At 44.2% G+C, this 25,187-nt stretch overlaps 1 protein-coding gene across 5 annotated transcripts in view; it reads left to right on the top strand.

Moving 5' to 3' along the window:
* Positions 1-25,187, top strand: part of amph (amphiphysin) — a 226,351-nt gene that overhangs the window by 172,893 nt on the left and 28,271 nt on the right. For all 5 annotated transcript variants that reach the window (XM_073031229.1, XM_073031088.1, XM_073031308.1 and 2 more), the window contains 4 exons: positions 12,559-12,669; positions 15,243-15,266; positions 17,397-17,420; positions 21,621-21,653. In XM_073031229.1, the coding sequence (XP_072887330.1) occupies positions 12,559-12,669; positions 15,243-15,266; positions 17,397-17,420; positions 21,621-21,653 (192 nt within the window). The remainder of the gene's footprint in view (positions 1-12,558; positions 12,670-15,242; positions 15,267-17,396; positions 17,421-21,620; positions 21,654-25,187) is intronic.

The following is a 25,187-nucleotide window of genomic DNA, read 5'->3' as shown; positions in this document are numbered from 1 at the left end:
CTCTCATTAACAGCCCATTGCTTATTTCAATCCCCACCCTGGATAGTCTCATTAACTCTTTATAAGGGTCGTCATTTCTCAGTAACAAATGTTCAGAGCAAAGGCTGTTTGGACTGACAACTATCGGGGAATTTATAGCAAATGAAGATTGGTGTATGTATTCATTTAACACACACAAAATGCAGGAGGAACTTAACAGGTCAGGCAGCATCTATGGAGGTGAATAAACAGTTTCTAGCTGAGGTCCTACAACTGGACTTAGATCTTGGCTTGAAACATCAACTGTTTCTTCCCCTCCATAGATGCTGCCTGACTGGCTGAGTACCACCAGCATTTTGTGTGTCTTGCTCAAGATCTTCAGCATCTGCAGAATCTCTTGAATATATTTACTGAAGAAAGAACATTATAGCACAGCACAGCCCGTTCGCTCATGAGGCTTAATTAGGAAAGGGAAAAAAGATTATGAGAGAAAGCTGGCAGGGAACATAAAAACTGACTGTAAAAGCTTTTATAGATATGTGAAAAGAAAAAGATTGGTCAAGACAAATGTAGGTCCCTTACAGTCAGAAACAGGTGAATTGATCATAGGGAACAAGGACATGGCAGACCAATTGAATAACTACTTTGGTTCTATCTTCACTAAGGAGGACATAAATAATCTTCCGGAAATAGTAGGGGACTGAGGTTCTAGTGAGATGGAGGAACTGAGGGAAATACATGTTAGTAGGGAAGTGGTGTTAGGTAAATTGAAGGGATTAAAGGCAGATAACTCCCCAGGGCCAGATGGTCTGCATCCCAGAGTGCTTAAGGAAGTAGCCTAAGAAATAGTGGATGCATTAGTGATAATTTTTCAAAACTCCTTAGATTCTGGATTAGTTCCTGAGGATTGGAGGGTGGCTAATGTAACCCCACTTTTTAAAAAAGGAGGGAGAGAGAAACCGGGGAATTATAGAGCGGTTAGTCTGACATCGGTGGTGGGGAAAATGCTAGAGTCAGTTATCAAAGATGTGATAACAGCACATTTGGAAAGAGGTGAAATCATCGAACAAAGTCAGCATGGATTTGTGAAAGGAAAATCATGTCTGACGAATCTTATAGAATTTTTTGAAGATGTAACTAGTAGAGTGGATAGAGGAGAGCCAGTGGATGTGGTATATTTAGATTTTCAAAAGGCTTTTGACAAGGTCCCACACAGGAGATTAGTGTGCAAACTTAAAGCACACGGTATTGGGGGTATGATATTGATGTGGATAGAAAATTGGTTGGCAGACAGGAAGCAAAGAGTGGGAGTAAACGGGACCTTTTTAGAATGGCAGGCAGTGACTAGTGGGGTACCGCAAGGCTCAGTGCTGGGACCCCAATTGTTTACAATATATATTAATGATTTAGACGAGGGAATTAAATGCAGCATCTCCAAGTTTGCGGATGACACGAAGCTGGGTGGAGGTGTTAGCTGTGAGGAGGATGCTGAGGATGCAGGGTGACTTGGATAGGTTAGGTGAGTGGGCAAATTCATGGCAGATGCAATTTAATGTGGATAAATGTGAGGTTATCCACTTTGGTTGCAAGAACAGGAAAACAGATTATTATCTGAATGGTGGCTGATTAGGAAAAGGGGAGGTGCAACGAGACCTGGGTGTCATTGTACACCAGTCATTGAAGGTGGGATGCAGGTACAGCAGGCGGTGAAAAAGGCAAGTGGTATGTTGGCATTCATAGCAAAAGGATTTGAGTACAGGAGCAGGGAGGTTCTACTGCAGTTGTACAAGGCCTTGGTGAGACTGCACCTAAAATATTGTGTGCAGTTTGGTCCCCTAATCTGAGGAAAGACATTCTTGCCATAGAGGGAGTACAGAGAAGGTTCACCAGATTGATTCCTGGGATGGCAGGACTTTCATATGAAGAAAGACTGGATTGACTAGGCTTATACTCACTGGAATTTAGAAGATTGAGGGGGGATCTTATTGAAACGTATAAAATTCTAAAGGGATTGGACAGGCTAGATGCAGGAAGATTGTTTCCGATGTTGGGGAAGTCCAGGATGAGGGGTCACAGTTTAAGGATAAAGGGGAAGCCTTTTAGGACCGAGATGAGGAAAAACTTCTTCACACAGAGTGTGGTGAATCTGTGGAATTCTCTGCCACAGGAAACAGTTGAGGCTGGTTCATTGGCTATATTTAAGCCTTGTGGCTAGAGGGATCAGGGGGTATGGAGAGAAAGCAGGTACCGGGTTCTGAGTTGGATGATCAGCCATGATCATACTGAATGGCGGTGCAGGCTCGAAGGGCCAAATGGTCTACTCCTGCACCTATTTTCTATGTTTCTATGTGGGCCCTATGATCAATCTAATCCTCCCTACCTACATAGCCTTCTGGTTTTCCAATATCCATGTGTCTATCTAAGATTTTTGTAATGTTCCTAATGTATCTGCCTCTACCACCACCCTGGTATGGTATTCCACTCCCTGTGTAAAGAACTTATCTCTGACATTCCCCCTATACTTTCCTCCAATCACCATAAAATTATGCCCCCTTGTTATAGCCTTGGGAATAGGTATCTGGCTATCTGCTCTATCTGTCTATGCCTCTTCTCATCTTGTACATCTCTATCAAGTCACCTTTCATCCTCCTTCACTCCAGAGAGAAAAATATTCATTCATCTGTGGGTGCAAATTAAGTACGAGCAGGAATAGGTTATAATACTGCCTCTCTGCTCTGCAGTTAGAACGTGACAAATCCTATATCTCAAGTCCACTATTTTCCCATCCTCATAGCTTCTGATGGCCTCACTCTACAGAAATCTGCCAATCACCGTTTTTAGCACCCACAACCCCCGACACAAAGACATTCATCTAAAGATTAAAGATTTAAAGATTAGCTTTATTTGTCACATCAACATGGAAATATCGAAACAGACAGTGAAATGCACCATTTGTGTCATTGACCAAATCATTCGGAAGATGCGCTAGGGAGAGTTCGTAAGTGTTCAGATCCCACAGCTCACTAACACACTTCCAGATCCCACAGTTCACTAACACACTTCCAGATCCCACAGCTCACTAACACACTTCCAGATCCCACACTTTACTAACACACTTCCAGATCCCACACTTTACTAACACACTTCCAGATCCCACACTTTACTAACACACTTCCAGATCCCACACTTTACTAACACACTTCTAGATCCCACACTTTACTAACACACTTCTAGATCCCACACTTTATTAACACTCTTCCAGGTCCCACACTTTACTAACACACTTCCAGATCCCACACTTTACTAACACACTTCCAGATCCCACAGTTTACTAACACACTTCCAGATCCCACAGCTCACTAACACACTTCCGGATCCCACACTTTACTAACACACTTCTAGGTCCCACACTTTACTAACACACTTCCAGATCCCACACTTTACTAACACACTTCCAGATCCCATACTTTACTAACACACTTCCAGATCCCACAGTTCACTAACACACTTCCAGATCCCACACTTTACTAACACACTTCCAGATCCCGCAGTTTACTAACACACTTCCAGATCCCACACTTTACTAACACACTTTCAGATCCCACACTTTACTAACACACTTCCAGATCTCACAGTTCACTAACACACTTCCAGATCCCATACTTTACTAACACACTTCCAGATCCCACAGCTCACTAACACACTTCCAGATCCCACAGTTCACTAACACACTTCCAGATCCCACACTTTACTAACACACTTTCAGATCCCACACTTTACTAACACACTTCCAGATCCCACAGTTCACTAACACACTTCCAGATCCCACAGTTCACTAACACACTTCCAGATCCCACAGTTCACTAACACACTTCCAGATCCCACACTTTACTAACACACTTCCAGATCCCGCACTTTACTAACACACTTTCAGATCCCGCAGTTTACTAACACACTTTCAGATCCCACAATTTACTAACACACTTTCAGATCCCACACTTTACTAACACACTTCCAGATCTCACAGTTTACTAACACACTTTCAGATCCCACAATTTACTAACACACTTCCAGATCTCACAGTTCACTAACACACTTCCAGATCCCATAATTTACTAACACACTTCCAGATCCCACAGCTCACTAACACACTTCCAGATCCCACAGTTCACTAACACACTTCCAGATCCCACAGTTCACTAACACACTTCCAGATCCCACACTTTACTAACACACTTCCAGATCCCACAGTTCACTAACACACTTCCAGATCCCACAGTTCACTAACACACTTCCAGATCTCACAGTTCACTAACACACTTTCAGATCCCACAGTTCACTAACACACTTCCAGATCCCACAGTTTACTAACACACTTCCAGATCTCACAGTTCACTAACACACTTCCAGATCCCACAGCTCACTAACACACTTCCAGATCCCACACTTTACTAACACACTTCCAGATCCCATGCTTTACTAACACACTTCCAGATCCCACAGTTCACTAACACACTTCCAGATCCCACACTTTACTAACACACTTTCAGATCCCACACTTTACTAACACACTTCCAGATCCCACACTTTACTAACACACTTCCAGATCCCACACTTTACTAACACACTTCCAGATCTCACAGTTCACTAACACACTTTCAGATCCCACACTTTACTAACACACTTCCAGATCCCACAGTTTACTAACACACTTCCAGATCTCACAGTTCACTAACACACTTTCAGATCCCGCAGTTTACTAACACACTTCCAGATCCCACACTTTACTAACACACTTTCAGATCCCGCAGTTTACTAACACACTTCCAGAACCCACAGTTTACTAACACACTTCCAGATCCCACACTTTACTAACACACTTTCAGATCCCACACTTTACTAACACACTTCTAGATCCCACACTTTACTAACACACTTCTAGATCCCACACTTTACTAACACACTTCCGGATCCCACAGCTCACTAACACACTTCCAGATCCCACACTTTACTAACACACTTCCAGATCCCACACTTTACTAACACACTTCCAGATCCCACACTTTACTAACACACTTCCAGATCCCACACTTTACTAACACACTTCCAGATCCCACAGCTCACTAACACACTTCCAGATCCCACAGTTCACTAACACACTTCCAGATCCCATACTTTACTAACACACTTCCAGATCCCACAGTTCACTAACACACTTCCAGATCCCACACTTTACTAACACACTTTCAGATCCCGCAGTTTACTAACACACTTTCAGATCCCACACTTCACTAACACACTTCCAAATCCCACACTTTACTAACACACTTTCAGATCCCACACTTTACTAACACACTTCCAGATCCCACACTTTACTAACACACTTCCAGATCCCACACTTTACTAACACACTTCTAGATCCCACACTTTACTAACACACTTCCAGATCCCACAGTTTACTAACACACTTCCAGATCCCGCAGTTTACTAACACACTTCCAGATCCCACACTTTACTAACACACTTCCAGATCCCACACTTTACTAACACACTTTCAGATCCCACACTTTACTAACACACTTTCAGATCCCACAGCTCACTAACACACTTCCAGATCCCACAGCTCACTTATACACTTCCAGATCCCATACTTTACTAACACACTTCCAGATCCCACAGTTTACTAACACACTTCCAGAACCTGCAGCTTGCATATGTCTCTGGATGTGGGAGGAAACCGGAGCACTGGAGAAAATCCATGGGGACATGGGGAGAGCTTACAAACTCCTTACAGACAGCGGACAATGGATGGCAGTTGTAACCTGCAAATCCCTCTTAGGATGTATCAGTGAGATTACCACTTATTTTTCTAAACTCTGTTAAGCACAAACCAGTTCTATTAATTTGTTCTTCATAGAACACACACTGTTTTCCAGGAATCAGTGTGATGAATCAATACTGCAATGATCCCATAAGACATAGGAACAAAATTAGGCCATTCAGCCCATCAAGTCTGCTCTGCCATTCCATCATGGCTGATTTATTATCCCATTCTCCGGCCTTCTCCCTGTAACCTTTGATGCTCTTACCAATCAATGAACCTATCAACCTCCACTGTAAATATACCCAATGTCCTGTGCATTGTTTTATGTTTAATCTGAAAAACAATATTCAGAAATCCATTATCCAACTCCGAGACCACATGAGCACTCCTTGTGGTCAAGCCAACACCCAGAGCAGATTACGTGGCCATAGAGGCATGGAGTATTAGCATAGAAACAGGCCATTCAGTCCATCTAGTCTGTGTTCACCTGTTTTTCTGCCTAATCACATTTAATCACATCTGGACCATTACCCTTCAGTTCTGAGTGTTATTTGCTTACTTTTATTGTTTGCATGATTTGTTATTTTTCTGCACATTGAGAGTCTGGCGATTTTCATTTTTTAATGGGTTGTATTGGGTTTCTTTGTTTACTAGCTGCTTGTAAGGAGACGAATTTCAAGGTTGTATATAGCATAGGTACTTTGATAACCAATGTACTTTGAACTTCAAATGTATCCATGCAGTTCCCTCTATTTTGTAACAACAATGTCACAAAAATCTTGAGCTGTGCAATATTTTGCCCAATGACAACAATATATGCGTGCGGAATAATGTCTTCAACAAAAACAGTATAAATTAGTCATTTCTAAAATCTGCAGACAAATCATCACAAACTCCACATTGTCCACACCGTCTGCATCAGAAACTGGAAAAGGAAATGTGATCGTGCACGACCGTGAAATATACTTAACGTCCCAACGAGGTAGAGGGTGACAACCTCTTGTGCACAGTTTAAATTCCTTTGTGTGCCAGTAGCAAAAGATGTGTACACGTGCACAGCTTAGAGGAAACATTGCATTGATGTACCTATCCATACTCGTCTTAAATTTTGCAACTGCCATCTATTTAATTTCTATCTGTAGACACCTTTTGTATAAAAGTTGCTTATTTTAGGAAAAAATCTTATCTGTTTGTAACATGTGTGGCGATTTCTTCAGATTCTGAAATGCACCACATATTTTCTTCATTTAATGATAGCCATATTGGTTATTTTCCCCCTTCTGAACATCGTCCTTTTTCATCAGGCTTTTTGTCACCCTCATGATCTCTATCTCCATCTCCATCTCCATCTCCATCTCCATCTCCATCTCCATCTCCATCTCCATCTCCATCTCCATCTCCATCTCCATCTCCATCTCCATCTCCCTCTCCCTCTCTCTCTCTCTCTCTCTCTCTCTCTCTCTATCTCTATCTCTATCTCTATCTCTATCTCTCTCTCTATCTCTATCTCTCTCTCTATCTCTCTATCTCTATCTCTATCTCTATCTCTATCTCTATCTCTATCTCTATCTCTATCTCTATCTCTATCTCTATCTCTATCTCTCTATCTCTCTATCTCTCTATCTCTCTATCTCTCTATCTCTCTATCTCTCTATCTCTCTATCTCTATATCCCTCTCTCTCTATCTCTCTCTTTCTCTCTCTCTCTCTCTCTCTCTCTCTCTCTCTCTCTCTCTCTCGTCTCTCTCTCTCTCTCTCCTCTCTCTCCTCTCTCTCTCTCTCTCTCTCTCCTCTCTCTCTCTCTCTCTCTCTCTCTCTCTCTCTCTCTATCTCTCTATCTCTCTCCCCCCCCCCCCCCCCCAGCAGCCCCAATTAACCCTAGGCTAATCACGGAACAATTTTCAATGACCAATTAAACTACCCAGTATCCCTTTGGACTGTGGAAGAAAATTGGAGCACCCGCATTCCACGGGGAGGACGTACAGATTCCTTAAAGGGGACGCCAGAATTGAACCCCAGACTCCGGAACTTCCGAAGCTGCAATAGCATCGTGCTGTTGCGCGACTGTGGTAACAGCTTTCCTTCTTTCTCCCCAAATTACCTTCTGGCATATTTCCCGAGATGCAATTCAGAGCCAGCACCTCAGGTCTGACTATCTCGAGGCCCGTTATACAAGATTTCAGTTCATTAAATGTCCTTTTATAAATGTCCTTTGCTATTTCACAGTAGGACGACATTAGCCCTCTCTCTGACTCACTCATTTTTAGCAAGACTGCATTCTGACAATGGTCGTATTGAACTTTATTCATTATGTTAATGACAAGAAACTTCTCTACATTAAATTCAATGGAATGAATGTAAATCACGGTATTATTATATGAAAGAGGAAATCATACGCATAAACACAAGAGATTCTGCAGAAATCCAGAGGAACTTTTCCGCAGACTATTCCCATTCCAACATGTCTGCCCAAGGCCTCCCCTACTGCCACGAGGAGGCCACTCTCAGGTTGGAGGAGTGACACCTCATGTTCTGTCTGGGTAGCCTCCAACCTGATGGCATGAACATTGATTTCTCTAATTCTGGCAATTTCTCCCCTCTCCCTTTCCCTCCTTTGCCATTCCCCAGTCTGGCTTCCCCCCTTACCTTTTCTCTTCTCCTCATCTGCCTCGCCCTGCTCTAGGTCCCCTCTTCCTTTCTCCCATGGTCCGGTCTCCTCTCCTATCGGGTTCCTTCTTCATTTCCACTTATCACCTCCCAGCTTCTTATTTCATCCCTACCTTCCGCCTTACCTGGCTTCACTTATCACCTGCCAGGTTATCACACACTCAAACTGCAGGAGGAACTCAGCAGGTCAGGCAGCATCTGTGAAGAAGGATAAAGGGTTGCCGTTGTAGGGCCCAGACCTTTCATTAGGACTGCTAGCTTGTACTCCTTCCCCTTCCCCCCACCTTCTTATTGTGACCCCTTCCTCCTTCCTTTCCAGTCCTGATGAAGGGTCGCAGTCTGCAACACCGATAGTTTATTCATTTTTATAGACGCTGCCTGACCTGCTGAGTTCCTCCAGCAGTTTGTGGGTGCTACTCTGGATTTGGAACAGAAATAGTCTGCAGATTAATTACAAGAGAATTATTCAGACTGACCAGATGTGATCCGGTGTTTTTCAATAGATCTTAAAGATGCAATATAGAAACATAAAACCACTGCTTTTTTAACTCTGTTGCTCCATAACAAAAATGAGTTAACCATAGCTGAACGTATTATAGCAGCACAAACGTGATTGAATATGCTATTGTCTACAGTTGTCTATGTAGTCCTGTCACCATTTAATATAAATGCTGAATTTGAGGCCCTCCGTTGGTCAGGGTTGCCCATGGATGTTCTGTCCTAGTTGTCTACGTGATACGCAGTCCAGGTCAGTACGATAAGGAGAGCAAGCTGTTACCCATGTAGCAGGCTCCCCCTCTCCAAGCATCTGATGACTCTACAGGAAAGGCAGAGACCGATACAGTTTGGCAGCAGCAGCGTCGTAAGAGGTTCCAGTCAGCATTGAACTCAACATAGGACTCCAGCTGTGTTTTTCCCCCCTCAGGGTTTACTCCTGGAGCTTTCCCCATGAGTGGGTATAGCCACAAGGCAGCGGAGGTTTGAGATCAGAGTTTTCCTTCTCCTAGATGAGCTGCTGACCACATCTGTCTGAAGGTGGTTTTAAGGTGCCTTTGCCTCTTCTCCTGTCAGTAGAAGCAGTTCCACCGGGTTTAGTAGCTAAGCCACACCGTGAAGGCCAGGAGCTGGACTTGGTTGTCAGAGGCTATTTGAGACGCAAGCCATTGGGAGCATTTAATAGGTAGTTTATCCCCATTACCACCAAGATATATAACCTTATATACCCTGTAACACCCTTAAGGAATCAAATGCAAAATATTAAAACATAATTATAAGACAAGGTTGGATAGATTTTCACATAGTTGGGGAATTAAGGGTTACGGGGAAAAGGTAGGCAAGTAAAGATGAGTCTATGGCCGGATCGGCCATGATCTTATTGAATGGCGGAGCAGGCTCGACGGGCCGGATGGCCGACTCCTGCTCCTATTTCTTATAATTTCGCCAAGGTATGTAAATTCCTTGTTCCTAAATAAAACAAATGTTAGCATCAAACACTTTCAGCTGCAGAGCTACTCATGATTAGTGAGTAACAGCAGTGTAATAGATAGCGTAACCCTATTATGGTACCAGTGACCCTGGTTCAATTCCCGCCACTGTCTGTAAGGACTTTGTACATTTTCCCTGTGAATGTGTGTGTTTCCTCTGGGTGCTCCAGTTTCCTCCCACATTCCAAAGACATACCGGCTGGTCGGCTAATTGGCCACATGTGTGTAATTGGACATCAGGGGCCCATTGGACCAAAAGGGGACTGTTACCATGCTGTATTGACAGAGCGTCAGATGGATCGACAGACAAATAGATAGAGACATTGTTACGTACCCGTGACATGTGACAGTGATACCCTTGTCACGTGACTGGGGTTGAAGTTATACTGGACATGAGGTAATGGTGGAGTGATGTCATTTTCCCGCCAGTAGAGGTCATGTGACAGGTTTTTTCTACAGGGTATAAAAGGAAGACCCACCCTGTCAGGTGGGGCAGTTCGTGGCTGGATTTGCCAAGATGACTTCATGTTACTGTGTGATTTAATGTGATGACGCAGTTTAGTTAAAAATGAAGTTTTATATAATGCCTAAAGTTTAAAAGGTCAGAGCCAACGGTTTCTTTGCTAATGGAGAGTGAAGTTTGGAGATCAAGAAAAATCGATTTTCGATGGATTGACTTCGACCTTGTGTGATCCTCATTCGGAAGGATTTCGTTGACTATTCTCGCTGTTGACCCCTGGGATGACCAGAAAGGGTTTGAGAATAGTGTGGAAGAGAGGTCAGTCACTTTAAGTTGTTATATTTAATAAAATTCGACGTGGGAGTTCGACGCTGGGAATCGAAGGACATCGACGTGGAAGAGAATTTAAATCGCTTTAAAAAAGTCTCTCCTTTTAAAAGTACCGTGAGCTTTTGAACTGTCGGCATATCGTTCTTTGAACTGTTTTCATTCGGCATATCGCTTTAACGAACTGAGTTCGTTTCAATACCGCTTTAAAGACTGTTTGAGACTGCAAAGCTATTAAGAACTGTCTGACCAGCTGCCAGCAGCTGGTTTCGGGTCATTGTTTGGGTTTGTTTACTTTTGAAGGGGGTTTGTTATCAGTGTTTAATAAACGTGTTATTCGTTATAAAACCCCTTGCCTAACTCATCTATATCGTTGTTGCCCGAATACGTAACATAATAAATAAACAAATCAATAAATCAATAAAATAGATAAATTATAGAAGATTTTTTCTAAAAGACATGATCCAGTGATGCAAAATCATTATTATATCATGATTATATCGGCAGCACAGAGGTGATTCAATATGTTATTGTCTAAAGTGGTCTAGATAGTCCGATAATCGCTTCAGCATAAATGCTGAATATGACAAATTCACTTCACCGAGGTGTTTCTGCTCCTTTGTCTTATAGTATTATAAGTCAGAGAGTTAAAGCCTACAGGGAGAAAGTAGGAGAATGGAGTTGAGAAGGAAATGGATCAGCCATGATCAACTGGCAGAGCAGACATGAAGGGCTGAATGGACGAATTCTGCTCTGATGTCTTATGGTCTAAACTTGTAACTAAATAAAATAAACTTTACCATCAGACATTTTCAGCTGCAGAGCTACCTATGACTAGGACTTAACAATCAAACGCCCAGTATCAGAGTCCTCAATTAGGTGGCAGTCAGACTACCTGATCCACAAAACTTTAGTTCTGGGACAGTGGGAATTGGGTCTGTCAGTACTGGGACAGTGGGAACTGGGTCTGTCAGTACTGGAACAGAGGAAACTGGGTCTGTCAGTACTGGGAGAGTGGGAACTGGGTCGATCAGTACTGGGACAGTGGGAATTGGGTCTGTCAGTGCTGGGACAGAGGAAACTGGGTCTGTCAGTACTGGGACAGTGGGAATTGGGTCTGTCAGTACTGGAACAGAGGAAACTGGGTCTGTCAGTACTGGGAGAGTGGGAACTGGGTCGATCAGTAGTGGGACAGTGGGAATTGGGTCTGTCAGTGCTGGGACAGAGGGAACTGGTTCTGTCAGTACTGGGACAGTGGGAACTGGGACTGTCAGTGTTGGGACAGTAGGAACTGATTCTGTCAGTGCTGGGACAGAGGGAACTGGTTCTGTCAGTACTGGGACAGTGGGAACTGGGTCTGTCAGTACTGGGACAGTGGGAACTGATTCTGTCAGTGCTGGGACAGAGGGAACTGGTTCTGTCAGTACTGGGAGAGTGGGAACTGGGACTGTCAGTGTTGGGAGAGTGGGAACTAGGTCTGTCAGTACTGGGACAGTGGGAACTGGGTCTGTTAGTACTGGGACAGTGGGAACTGGGTTTGTCAGTACTGGGACAGAGGGAATTGAGTCTGTCAGTGCTGGGACAGTGGGAGCTTTGATATTTGGTGCTGGTATATTGTCAGCTGGGAGCACTGATGTTGGGAAATTGATGTGTCAGTGCAGGCTCCATCTCGTTGTAGGAGCCGTGTACAAGCAAATGTGACCAACCTTGGTATGATCCTCATTAAGACATGTATATTAAAACATCCTATTTTGTGATGTTCCATTGGAGACAAAACTAAAGTATATTTCAATTGTTTCTCCTTCTTGCTTCACATAGCCGGAACAACCTGCCACACAGCCTGGGGAGTCACTGCTTGACATGGACTTTGATCCTTTCAAACCCGACCAGACCAGCACAGCAACACGAAGTCAGTCACCGCATGCTCAGGTCTGTGTCTTACAGAGATTTCATGTTCAACTACTCACATTGACTGGGCTGGGACTTGTGACGGGACGCTTGGAAATGTGGGATTTTCTGCATGGCGTCAACTTTGACTTCACAGTGTGCGTGATATTTCCCATGGGTGAATGCCTCGGTTGTTGGGAGGCAGAGGTGTGGGCAGCCTGATTAACTTTATCAGAATCAGGTTTATTATCATTGAGGTTCAAAATGTCATGAATAGGGTGGTGGAGTGAAGGTACGGATCTATCAAAGGAGGTGTAAGGTGCTCCTTCCCTCCACTAGTCTGCAGGTCACCCTTGGGCAAGGTGTAGCACCTGCTTAGCACATCTCCCCTTGATCAGGGTCACGTGAAGCCATGGGAGCAGGTGGTGGGTGGTCGTTCGAGCAGCCGGTGCATATCACAAGTCCTGGTTATGCGACCATTGACACCAAGCAGACAATCTCTGACGAGGATTGACAATGGCTGGAGTCAGCCATATTGTAAAGACACTGCCCAGAAGAAGGCAAAGGCAAACCACTTCCGTAAAAAAATTTGCCAAAAACAATCATGGTCACGAGCGTGTGATCGCCTATATCACGTAGCATAGCACACACTGGCGATGATATCATGAAATTTGTTGTTGTGCAGCAGCACTACAGTGAAATATTACGATTTACAATAAGAAGTATAAAAAATAAGTAAGTAGTGTAAAAAGAGGTAGTGTTTATGGGTTTATTGGGCAGTCAGAAATCCGATAGTGAAGGAACTGCTCTTAAAATGAGTGTAGGTCTTCAGGCTCCTGTTCCTCCCTGTTGATGGTAGTAATGAGACGAGGCCCCATTCCTTGCAAGGTCCAGTGCAAGGAATTGGAAAAAACTGCAGAGGGCTGCAAACTCAACAGCTCCATCATGGGCACCATCGAGGACATTTTCAAAAGGTGATGACTCAAGAAGGAGACACCCATCATTAAGATCCGCACCACCCAGGACATCCAGTTGTTGGGTACCTGAAATGCGAAGAAGTATAAGAGTTGTGATCTATTGAGGATTCTGTCTGGACAAGAGAGCCTGAGTTATGGGGAGAGGTTGGCTGTGCGGGATCTTTATTTCCTTGAGAGCGGGAGAATGAGTGGTGACCTCACAGGAATTTATAAAAATCGTGACAGGTATGAATAAGATGGATGGTCATAGTCTTTCCTCCAGGGCTGCAGAGTCCAAAACCAGAGGACACGTATTCATGAGGAGATAAATTCAAAAGGAGACCTCATAGGTGATCTATTTACTCAAAGGATAGTGAGTACCAGGAACAAACTGCCAGAGGACGTGGTCGAGGTGGGTACAATTACAAGAGGAAATTAGATATGCTCTGGTTCCATCGGCTGCATAAGTCTCGGAAGACAATCTCCAGCCCCACCAAACTATGAGATAGAATTGCAAACCCACCCCGAAACCCCCCGTTTGTGTGGATGCTGCGTGATTCATTACCCTGTTACAAATGAGTACCACGAAATAACGGACAGTACACCGCATACAATGACATGATTTAGCTTTATAATTCTTAGTTTGACTGAAGGGTTAGTAAAGAAAAGGGCCCATTTGAATGTAACAAGTGGGAGCTTACGGTTTCCCTTACACCGATCCTCCTTCGATCTCACCCCAGGCTTCGTCAAATCATGGCCCTGCTCCGGGTTGAATCCTACGCCCTTCTCTCTGGTGTCTTCTCTCTTCATCTCCTTAACAAAAGACCCCAAGCCCAACCTTAGTGTCTCTCACCAGAGAAACCTCCCCTTAATCCGGCCATCCTAATAGGATGACACACAATTCTCCTATCTCTTACCTTCAACAGTAACCCACACAAGCAGCTTGCAGAGAACAGCACAGAAATCAAATACAGAACAGCATAACAGTAAAAAATATGAACCAGGGCATTACAGGTGCAAGGAGGGGAGAGGCTTTGAGGGTTATGGGCTGAAAGGCAACTGGGACGAGTGCTGAGGATGCTGTGGTCAGCAGGGACCAGTTGGGCCGAATGGCCTGTTTCTGTGCTCTGTTTCTCTGTGACTCTATGGACCACTGTTTATTGCCAGTGGTCTGTCACGTCTGACGATGACATGAAACCACTGCGCTCTCTCGACCTCAGAAATCCAGGTCCGGTACGAACGAGGGTCACAAACTGGGGTCTTCCTTAGTTTCAGTGGACGACCATGACACCTTCTGTGCCCTGCCATGCCCTTCGCTCTCCACAGAGCGTTGCAAAACCCACCTTGCTGGCCACTGGATCTCCCTGTAGATCTCATTCACCAATTCACCCAAGCTGGCTTTGCATGCTGGGACAGGCACACTGGGTATGAGGCTGCCGTCTGCCCTCACCTGGTTTAGCCTGCCTGTCGAAGCAGAGTAATTGTTTACTGATTATTTATTCAATAAATAAAAAGTAAAATTGAGAATTACAATTACCCAGCTACAGTAAATACGAGAAGTTTAATTATTGATGCTATAAATGGAGAAATGCAATATGTGTGATTTCAACAGAACTATTGCTTCAGTTTTAATAATGTTCTTTTTTTCATCTTTTTTAGACTCTTCCTTGGGATCTGTGGGAGGTAGGAACAAGATGTTTCCATCTGAATTCAAATTCACCTTTAGCTTTATTCCCTTTTTGAGGATGCTTTCACTTAGAGCTTTTTGTCAGAGTGGCTTCTTACACAGCGTCAGGACTCGTTCGTTTCAAATTAGTCAAAGTAACTGACGCAATGGCATCAACGCCGGGCTCCTGAGCGAAGGTTCCCGAGTTCGAATCCAAATCAGGCCACCCCCTGAGCACACTTTCCATCTGTGCCGGGTTCAGCATCGAGCTAGCCACTCCGCCTCATAAAAAATACAAGGGTTGAGTCAGGAACATTCATATTGTGTCCTGGTTAATCCAAAAGGAGACCAATCCCGACACCACGAGCCAGACAAGAATGGCTGACTGTCTGGTGCGACACGCTAAAAAAATCAAAGTATCGAAGTGGAATGACAGGCTGGATTGCTGGGAACTCTACCATCAATTGCTGGGCATGTCACTCAGGGTCGTCGACTATAGATGTGTATTTTTGTGTGACTATTTTTTTCTCATTATTTTAAATGTGCTGAGAATGTTTTGCACCTTGGCCCAGTCAGCTGTAACCAGGTATTGTTGAATGATAATTAAACTTGATTTGATTTGTATTGAATGCTGCAGGAGTTGAGATGTTGTATTGAAGTTGTATAAGATGTTGGTGAGGCCTAATTTGGAGTTTTGTGTACTGTTCTGGTCACCTGTGTACAGGAAAGATATTAATAAGATTGAAAGGCTACAGAGAAAAGTTACAAGGATGTTGGCAGGACTTGAGGAACTGAGTTAGAGGGAAAGGTTGAATAGTTTAGGAGTTTATTCCCTGAAGCGTAGGAGAATGAGGAGAGATTTGATAGAAATATACAAAATTATGAAGGGCATAGATAGAATAAAAGTAAGCAGGTTTTTCTTCACTGAGGTGGGGCAACAAGAGGTCATGGGTTAAGGGTGAAAGGTGAAATGTTTAAGGGGAACTTCTTCACTTAGAGGGTGGTGAGAGAGCAGAACATGCTGCCGGTGGAAATGATAGATGTGGGGTCGTATACACATTCAAGAGAAGTTCGGATAGATACATGGATGGAAAGGGTTTGGAGTGGTCTGGGTGCAGCTAGAATAATAGTTCTGTTATTCTAGGGACTGTGACTAGGCAAAGTAATAGTTCAGCACAGTCTAGATGGGCTGTACGGCCTGTTTCTGAGCTGTAACACTCTATGACTATGATGCACAAGAGCATGTAATGTAATTTAACTGCTTACAGTTTGTCATGTGAAGCTGATGATCTATATGAGGAATCTGTGCAGCACAGATCTCTGACAATCCTGTATAAAAATCCATTGATACAGTCTAATTAGCTCCCAGAAAACAGTGAACTAGTTGGTTCTTCAAAAGGCAGTATTGACTGTGAAAATAATAACTCAGTGACTCTCCTCAACTTTGATAGAATGCTCGTTAATTAACTTTGGATGGGACTGTACATTATGTACACAGCACCCTCAGATAGAAGCTGAGAACTTTGTTTTCAAATTTCAACATTGTTTAATGTCAGTTCCAGTGCACAAATGTAAAGGAGAATGAAATAATTGTTTCTCTGGATCCGATGCAGCACAAACAAACACAGTAAGATAAAGAACACAATAATAATAAAGACACAATAAATATAAATATATAAGATAGATTGAGTGTATGTCCATAAAGTGACAGGAGTGTCTGTATGTGAGGTGACTCTGACAGGAAATGATAAAGTAGTGGTAGTTGGGGGTATGGAGGGGCGGGTTAGCAGGTGGAGACATTGATCAGTCTTACCACTTGGGGAAAGTAACCGTTTTTGAGTCTGGTGGTCCCGGTGTGAATGTTACGTAGCCTCCCCCCTGACTGGAGTGGAGCAAACAGTCCGAGAGCAGGGTGGTTGGGATCCTTCATGATATTGCTGGCCTTTATCGGGCACCGTTCTCAATGTACGCGCTTGATGTTGGGAGGCTTCAGCAGAGGCAAGAGGAGTTGGGTTTTTGTGAGCATATTTCTGCATGGGTACGTGGGCATGTAAACATAGTGAAACAAGCGTAGATGTTCACAGTGTATAATGACAATAGACTAGACACAATGCCTATATTTAATACTAATTTCTGTTTCTCTCAAGGCAAACACAGAACTAGTTCAACCTGTGAGTATATTTCCACATTTCCTCCATATTCTCACTGTCCTGAAGATGAGCTCTCCTTAATCTCTAAGAAAATGAAATATTAATTCATTCATCAACTTTAAGAATCAAGCTTATTCACCATGTACAGTACAATTAGGAAACTGCTGTGGTGTGTTGACTGTGACTAGTTTTCCTCAATATTATTGCTTTCATCCTTATATAGCTTTCCATAAAATTAATTTGCATTTGTGTAGTGTCCCACTTGTTTCTTAAGGTTGTTATAACCGAGGGTGGTAATGGGAACAAGCTCCCACTACCTAATAAATGCTCCCAATGGTGTGCATCTCAACTAGACTCTGACAACCAAGTCCAGCTCCTGGCCTTCACGTGTGGCTTAGCTGCTAAGCCCGGCGGAACCATTTCTGCTGTCAGGAAAGGGGCAAAGGCAGGTTACTTGCACCTTAAAGCCAGTCACTTCGGGCAGATGGGTCTCAAAAGCCGTGGCTGGCAGCTCATCTGGGAGAAGGAAAGCTCCGATCTCAAACCTCCGCTACCTTGGGGGCTACACCCACTCATGGGGAAGGCTTTGGGAGTAAACCCCAAGGAAAACTTTGGAGCTGGAGACCCTAAGAATAGGATAGAATAGAATAGAACTTTAATTTCATTACTCAAGATGAGGTTGTGGTGCAAAACAGATATTTAACCATGTATGCAGTACGGCTTAATTAAAAAGTCTTAAATGTAGTCAGTCTTATGTTGAATTCAACATTGACTGGCAACTCCTGCGACACTGCTGGTAGCAAACTGTACCGGTCTCTGCCATCCCTATTGGTTTATCAGATGCGTGGAGGGGGAGCCCGCTACATGGGCAACAGCTTGCTCCATATGGTACTATCCTGGCTTGTGTATGACAGCTAGGTCCACCCTGAGCGAGGGAAAGCCTCAGTGTCCCTTTCAATGATGAATGAGAATGAAGAGGTGGGGTCTGGAGGGAGAGGGGAGCATGTCTGTGGTAAACTATGTATATCTGTCTGGACATGCCCCTCTGCTGACTGCTCCTGTGGCTCCTCCCACAGACCCCTGTAAAAAGGCGATTGGAGGCACTGCTCCCCCCTCAGTCTCCGAGATGCCGTGCTCCCTTTTGCTGCTAATAAATGTCTATCGTTCACCTCCCGTCTCCGAGAGTTATTGATGGTGCATCAATGTCCCAGGGTGGAATGGTACCTGCAGGCATTGTGATCCCACAGAGCTAGTTTTATACCCAGGGCTCCTTAAAACCAGTCCCTAGAATCATAGTGTCTTGGAAACACAAGAGATTCTATAGACACTGGAAATCCAGAGTAATACACACACAATGCTGGAGGAACATAGCAGGTCGGGCAGCATCTATGGAAAGGAATAAGCAGTCTTTTGGGCCGAGACCCTTCTTCGGGACTTGAAGGACAGAAGAGTGTTCTGATGAAGGGTCTTGGCCTAAAATATTGACTGTTTATTCCTCTTCATAGATGCTGTCTGACCTGCTGAGTTCCTCCAGCAGAGTGAGAGAGAGTGTGTGTGTGTGTGTGTGTGTGTGTGTGTGTGTGTGTGTGTGTGTGTGTGTGTGTGTGTGTGTGTGTGTGTGTGTGTGTGTGTGTGTGTGTGTGTGTGTGTGTGTGTGTGTGTGTGTGTGCGCGTGTGCGCGCGCGCTCTTCTTTAAGTGAAGCAGATGCTATGCTTTATTTTATATCTTTTACTTATCTTCTCCACTGGAAAAACATGATCTTGTTTTGCTTTTTAAAAACATCATATCTGCTTGTGCTATTGTCTTTTATATCTGTCTTCACTCATTTTCTGTCAAAAGCCTGAATCTTCAAACAGTCTCTTCTCGGTCTGTGAGCCGGCTGGAGAGGACAACCCAGATATTGGTGAACCGAGCAGCGTTATTGAAGCAGAAGCCAGCCAGCATGGCCTGCTCCAGTGCAGCCTTAAAGACACAGGCCTGCTCGCTGGCAGCGAGGAAGGCCCTCTGCATGACTCTCACCTAGAAGCGTGGCCATGTGCTCGGGAGCAAGAGGCTGTAGACTGCTCGGACGAGAGCACTGCAAGCCCGCTGTATCAGGCTGAGGAAGAGGAGCAGGGTACAGTCGTTGCAGAGAGCTGGCTGGAGGATCCGTTAGACCAACAGGTAGACACTGAAGTAATGAGGAGAAGGAGTCAGCCTACAAATCTGTGTGTGGAGCAAGACCTCTGTGTGGATCAGAAGGCATCCTTAACTCCTGTAGTGCCCCAAGACATAGAACTGGCTGAGGGAGGAAGTGTTAATCTATTTGCACAGATAGATAATGAATACTATGATTCAATAGTGCAGCCAGGACATGAGACAGTGCAGGATACAGGTAAGGTTGATGAGGCCAGAACCCATACCACGGAGGCCCTGGGGCCTGACGGTGAAGAGATGAGCTTCGTTGAGAGGCTTCAGAGAGATGACAGTACCAAAAGCCTCTATAATGACCTACTTGATGGCCAATGTGCGAAAGCTAGCATTCTGCCTAACCAGAAAAGTGATTGTATTCCCAATAGTCAGCAGGGTGAGGATGGTCCGTTGCCCTGTGTGGGTGACGCTACCCCAAGCTGCCAAGAAACGGAGAGGACTGTTTCTGGGAGTGAAGGGGGTCAAATTCTTTCCCTTCAAGGTGACACATTTGGTGTTAGCTGTGAGGAGACAGGCAGCAATGAACAATCTCAAGATAGAAAGAACCAGTCCGAACTTATTAACCCAAAAACCAATACGACTGAAACACTGACACAGATAGGAACCGATCAAACTGACGAAACCCACACTGAAACCTCAGATGAGAATCAAGCAAGCACATTTCACACAGCAACCGACGACGTGATTTCCCCTGAAAACCTGCAGCCGGAATCCTGCGACAGAGAAAAGCAGGAGATATGGCCAGAAAACTGGGAACCCAATGTTATCAGCACCGAGTGGGATCTTAGTCTCTTGAGTCTGCTGGAAGGCCAGAAGAATGGATTTGCCTCATGGCCAACATTTCAGGAAAACCAAGGGGAGACCAGTAACCCCAACAGAGATGGGACAGCCCATCTTTGGAGAGGGTGTGATAAGGATGAGAGTTTTTACCCTCCGACAGGTTTGGTTGGTAATACAGAGACTGGGAATGTGCTGGGCGGTTCCAGTCAGGATGAGGAAAAGCAGAACTTACATGGGGACACTGAAAATGATGGTGATGGAACACAGGCCAGAGATACTCACTCCCCCCAGACATCCCGCCCAGTCGAGACTTTAAGTAATGCTAGCGACGAGGGTCCATCCAGCCCAAAGGAAACAACCGTCTCGGATCTGTCTGAAGATGAGAGTGCAAACCAGAGATACGGACTCTTATACAAGGAACTAGATGCTGGAAGAGAAGAGGTACCTTGTCAAGTGTTTAGAGTAGAAAAACTATTTAGGAAAGACTTTGACTGTAAATACCAGTTTTAGTTTCATTATTTCCCTTGTTTCAATCTTTCCTTCATTACCATCCTTGCTTTAGCTTTTCCTTCAGCTGTCGTTGTGTTGTGTCATTCCTCCCACAGGGCAAGGCATAATGGCAAATCTGATAGCTGTACGTATAGAGATTCAGTGGCCACTATATTAGGTGTAATAGTGGAACCCGGTGTGGTCTTCTGCTACTGTAGTTCATCCACTTCAAACCAGAAAGACTGTGCATTCAGAGATGCTCTTCTGCACACCACTGTTGAAACTCGCGGTTATTCAAGTTACTGTTGCCTTCCTGTCAGCTTGAACCAGTCTGGCCATTCTCTTCTGACCTCTCCCATTGACAAGGCGTTTTTGCCCACCAAACTGCTGCTCGCGGGATGCTTTTTCATTGTTTGCACCATTCTCTGTAAACTCTAGAGACTGTTGAGTGTGAAAATCCCAGGAGTTCAGCAATTTCTGAGTTACTCAAACTACCCTGTCTGGCACCAACAACCATTCCATGGTCAAAGTTACTTAGATCACAATTTCTTCCCCAATCTGATGTTTGGCCTCAACAACAACTGAACCCCTTGACCATGTCTGCATGCTTTTATGCATTGAGTTGTTGTTATGTGAATGGCTGATATTTGCATTAGTGTACAGGTGTACCTAATAAAGTGGCCACTGAGTGTATATGATTTTCTGATTGACGTAGAGAGTGGCCACAGCCCGACTTTTCACTTCTTTTTTTGTTTATCTAGATGCCTAGTGCTGCATTCAATGGATTTACACAGGTAAGATACTTATAGTGAATCACTTCAAAGTTCAAAATAAGTTTATTATTAAAGTGTGTACACGTCATCTGAGATTCATTTCCTTGTTGGCATTCACAGTAGAATACAGAAATACAATAGAATCAATGATGAGCTACACATAAAGACTGACAAACAGCCAATGTGCAAAAGAAGAAGAAAATAAATAAAAAAAATAAGTTGTAGAGTCCTTGAAAGTTGGAGCCTGATGGTTGAGGGGTAATAACTGTTCCTGAACCTGGTGATGTAGGTCCTGAGGCTCCTGTACCTTCTTCCCGATGGTCGTAGTGAGAAAAGAGCATGGCCTGGATGGAGGGTGTCCCTGATGATTTGGCCACATTTTGGAGATGGTCAAATGGCCAGATCAGCGTGGTTTGGCTGATACATTTTAATAAATTTAATTTGCTAACCTGCAGCTTTGTCTGCCCCAAAAGCAGATCAGATAGCTGGGTGAAGGTGAGGTGAGGGCCACATTTTAATGTTCCTTGCAAAGGTGTAAGTGGCGCATCTACCTGCCTTTGTCTGATCTCTCCAGGCATTGGTGCTCCCCACCGGAATCCCTAAACTTGTCTGATTTCTGATTTCAGATTCGGATTTGTTTATCACATGTACATTGAAACAAACAGATAAATGTGCCATTTGTGTTAACAACCAACACGAGGATGTGCTGAGGGCAGCCCACAAGTGCCCCTCGGTTAATGGTAGGGATTAGAGGAAAATGGATCAGCCATGATGAAATGGTGGATCAGAATGGATGGGCCAAATGGCCTAATTCTGCTCCTATATCTTATGGTGTCTTTTTTTTTAATGTGAGATTCCTAAAGAAGCATGAGATAGCCAAATCAAATGAATAAAGCAAGTGGAAAGCATGGCGGCAGGGTAGAGTAGCGATTAGCACAATGCTTTACAGTACCGGTGACCTGGGTTCAGTTCCGCCGCTGTCTGTGAGGTGTTTGCATGTTCTCCCCGCTACTGATTGGGTTTCCTCTGGGCGCTCCCATTCCCTCCCACAGTCAAAAGACGTAATTGGTCATTGTAAATTGTCTCATGATTAAACCAGGATTAAATTGCCAGATATGCCGGGCTGTGTGGCTCAAAAGGCCGGTAAGGCCTGTACCACACTGTATGTCAATAAAATAAAGAAAGAAAGAAAGGTGAATTAACAAAACTATACGAGAGACAAGACTGTCGTCAAAAACAAGAGGTGTTGGAAATTCTAACCAACACACACAAAGTGCTGGAGGAAGTCAATGGGTCAGGCAGCATCCATGGTCGGGAATAAACAGTCGATGTTTCAAGCTGACAACTTTTTTGACCTAACTGAAACCTATCAATTATTGAAAGGACTCAATAGAGTGGATGTGGAGAGGATGTCTCTTATGGTGGGAGAATCTAGGACCAGAGGATATAGCCTCAGAATAGGGGGATGTCCATTTAGAATAGAAATGAGGAAGAATTTCTTTAGCCCAAGAGTGGTGAATCTGTGGAATGTGTTGCCACGGGTGACTGTGGAGACCAAGTCACTGGGTATATTTAAGGCAGAGGTTGATATATTCCTGATTAGTCAGGGCATGGAGGGATAGAGATACGGGGAGAAGGCGGAAGATTGGAAAGCGAGAAATTGGATCAGCCGTGATGATGACTTGATGGGCCAGTTGGCATAATTCTACTCTTATATTTTAAGGTCTTGTGGTCTTTTATCAGGACTGGAAATGAATGGGGAAGAAGCCAAAATAAAAAGGTTGGGGGGAGGGGAATATGTACAAGCTGGCAGATGATAGGACATCGATTTCTCTAACATCTGGTAATATCTCCCTCTTTACCTCTGTTTTTCCATTCCCCATTCTGCCTCCTCTCTCACTCCTTCTCCTCATCTGATCATTGCTCTCACTGGTTCTCCTCCATCTCTTTTTTCCATGATCCAATCAGATTTCCTTATCTTCAGCCCATTATCTCTTCCAACCTATCACCTCCCAGCTTCTTATTTCATTCCCCCCTTCCACCTCATCTGGTCTCACCTATCACCTTCAACCTAATGGCATGAACATTGAATCTAGCTTCTGGTAATACCTCCCCTCTTTACCTCACTTTTTCCATTCCCTATTCTGGCTCCCCTCTTACCCCTTCTCTTCTCCTCACCTGCCCATCACCTCTCTCTAATACCCCTCCTCCAACTCCTTCCATGGTCCACAGTCCTCTCCCATCAGATTCCTTTTCCTTCAGCCCTTTAGCTCTTCCAATGTGTCACCTTACAGATTCATATTTCAGCCCCCACTCCCACCCACCCAGCTTCCCCCTAACATGGTCCTCACCTATCGCTTGTATTCCTCCCCCTCCCACCTTTTTATTCTGGCTTCTTCCCCCCTCCTCTCCAGTGTTGATGAAGGGTCTTAGCCTGACACGTTAACTATTTATTCCCCTCCATAGATGCTGGCTGACCTGCTGAGTTCCTCCAGCATTTTGTATGCGTGTGTTGTACCAGACCATAGCCAATATTTGAATGAAATAGTTTGCTGTAAATAATTTAATGTATCCAGGTTAAATACTAAACTAGGACCCATTATTTCCAATTGGTTACTTGTTTAATATTTATTTAGAGAAACGCCACAGTAACAGGCCCTTCTGGCCAACAAGCCCACGCCAGCCAATTACACGTGACCAACTGACCTACTAACCCGTATGTCTTTGGAACATGACAGGAAACCGGAGCACCTGGACAGTCACGGGGAGAACGTACAAACTCCTTACAGACATCTATGGGAAATGAACCCCAGTTGCTGGCACTATAAAGCGATGCGCTAACTGCTACACTACCTCACCACCCAAATATTTATCAATAACTTTTTTAAATGTGTCTTTTTGAATGCTTTGATCATTAGTTAGAGAAAGGAATTGCTTTGTAACCAATGAATCATTATGAAGTAATCAAACTCTTGAGCCAACTTCCATCTGATAATGTCCATTGAGGTGAACAACCAGTAGATCTGGATGAGCAGCATTGTCCTCCACATTCACCTTGAGCAGCGACATGGGGGCTGTCACTTCACGGGAGTGCAGCAGTTAACCTGATGCTCCAAGGTTCAACTCCTGCCACTATCTGTAAGGAGTTTGTACACCCTCCCAGTGTTCTCCCACTTTCCAAAGACAATACGGGTTTGCGGGTTAATTAGTCAGATGGGTGTAACTGGGCAGTGCAGACTCTACTGTGCTGTATCTCTAAGTAACTAAACTGAAAGGAAAAGAACAGCAGCTCAATCCACAGACATCAACTGTAACAGTAAAGCTCCCACTGTGATGCAGGTTTTAGAAACATAGAAAACCTACAGCACAATACAGGCCCTTCAGCCCACAGAGTTGTGCCGAACATGTCCCTACCTTAGAATGACCTAGGCTTTACCCATAGCCCTCTATTTTTCTAAGCTCCATGTACATTCTTCAGTCCGAAGCTTCTTCCCCACTGCCATCAGATTTCTGAACAGAAAATGAACCCATGGACACTCCCTCAGTACATTTGAT

Source organism: Hemitrygon akajei, chromosome 1, assembly GCF_048418815.1.
Source record: "Hemitrygon akajei chromosome 1, sHemAka1.3, whole genome shotgun sequence".
NCBI classification, from domain to species: domain Eukaryota; kingdom Metazoa; phylum Chordata; class Chondrichthyes; order Myliobatiformes; family Dasyatidae; genus Hemitrygon; species Hemitrygon akajei.
Note: the sequence above shows the minus strand (reverse complement) of the source record. Positions and strands in the feature narration are given on the sequence as shown.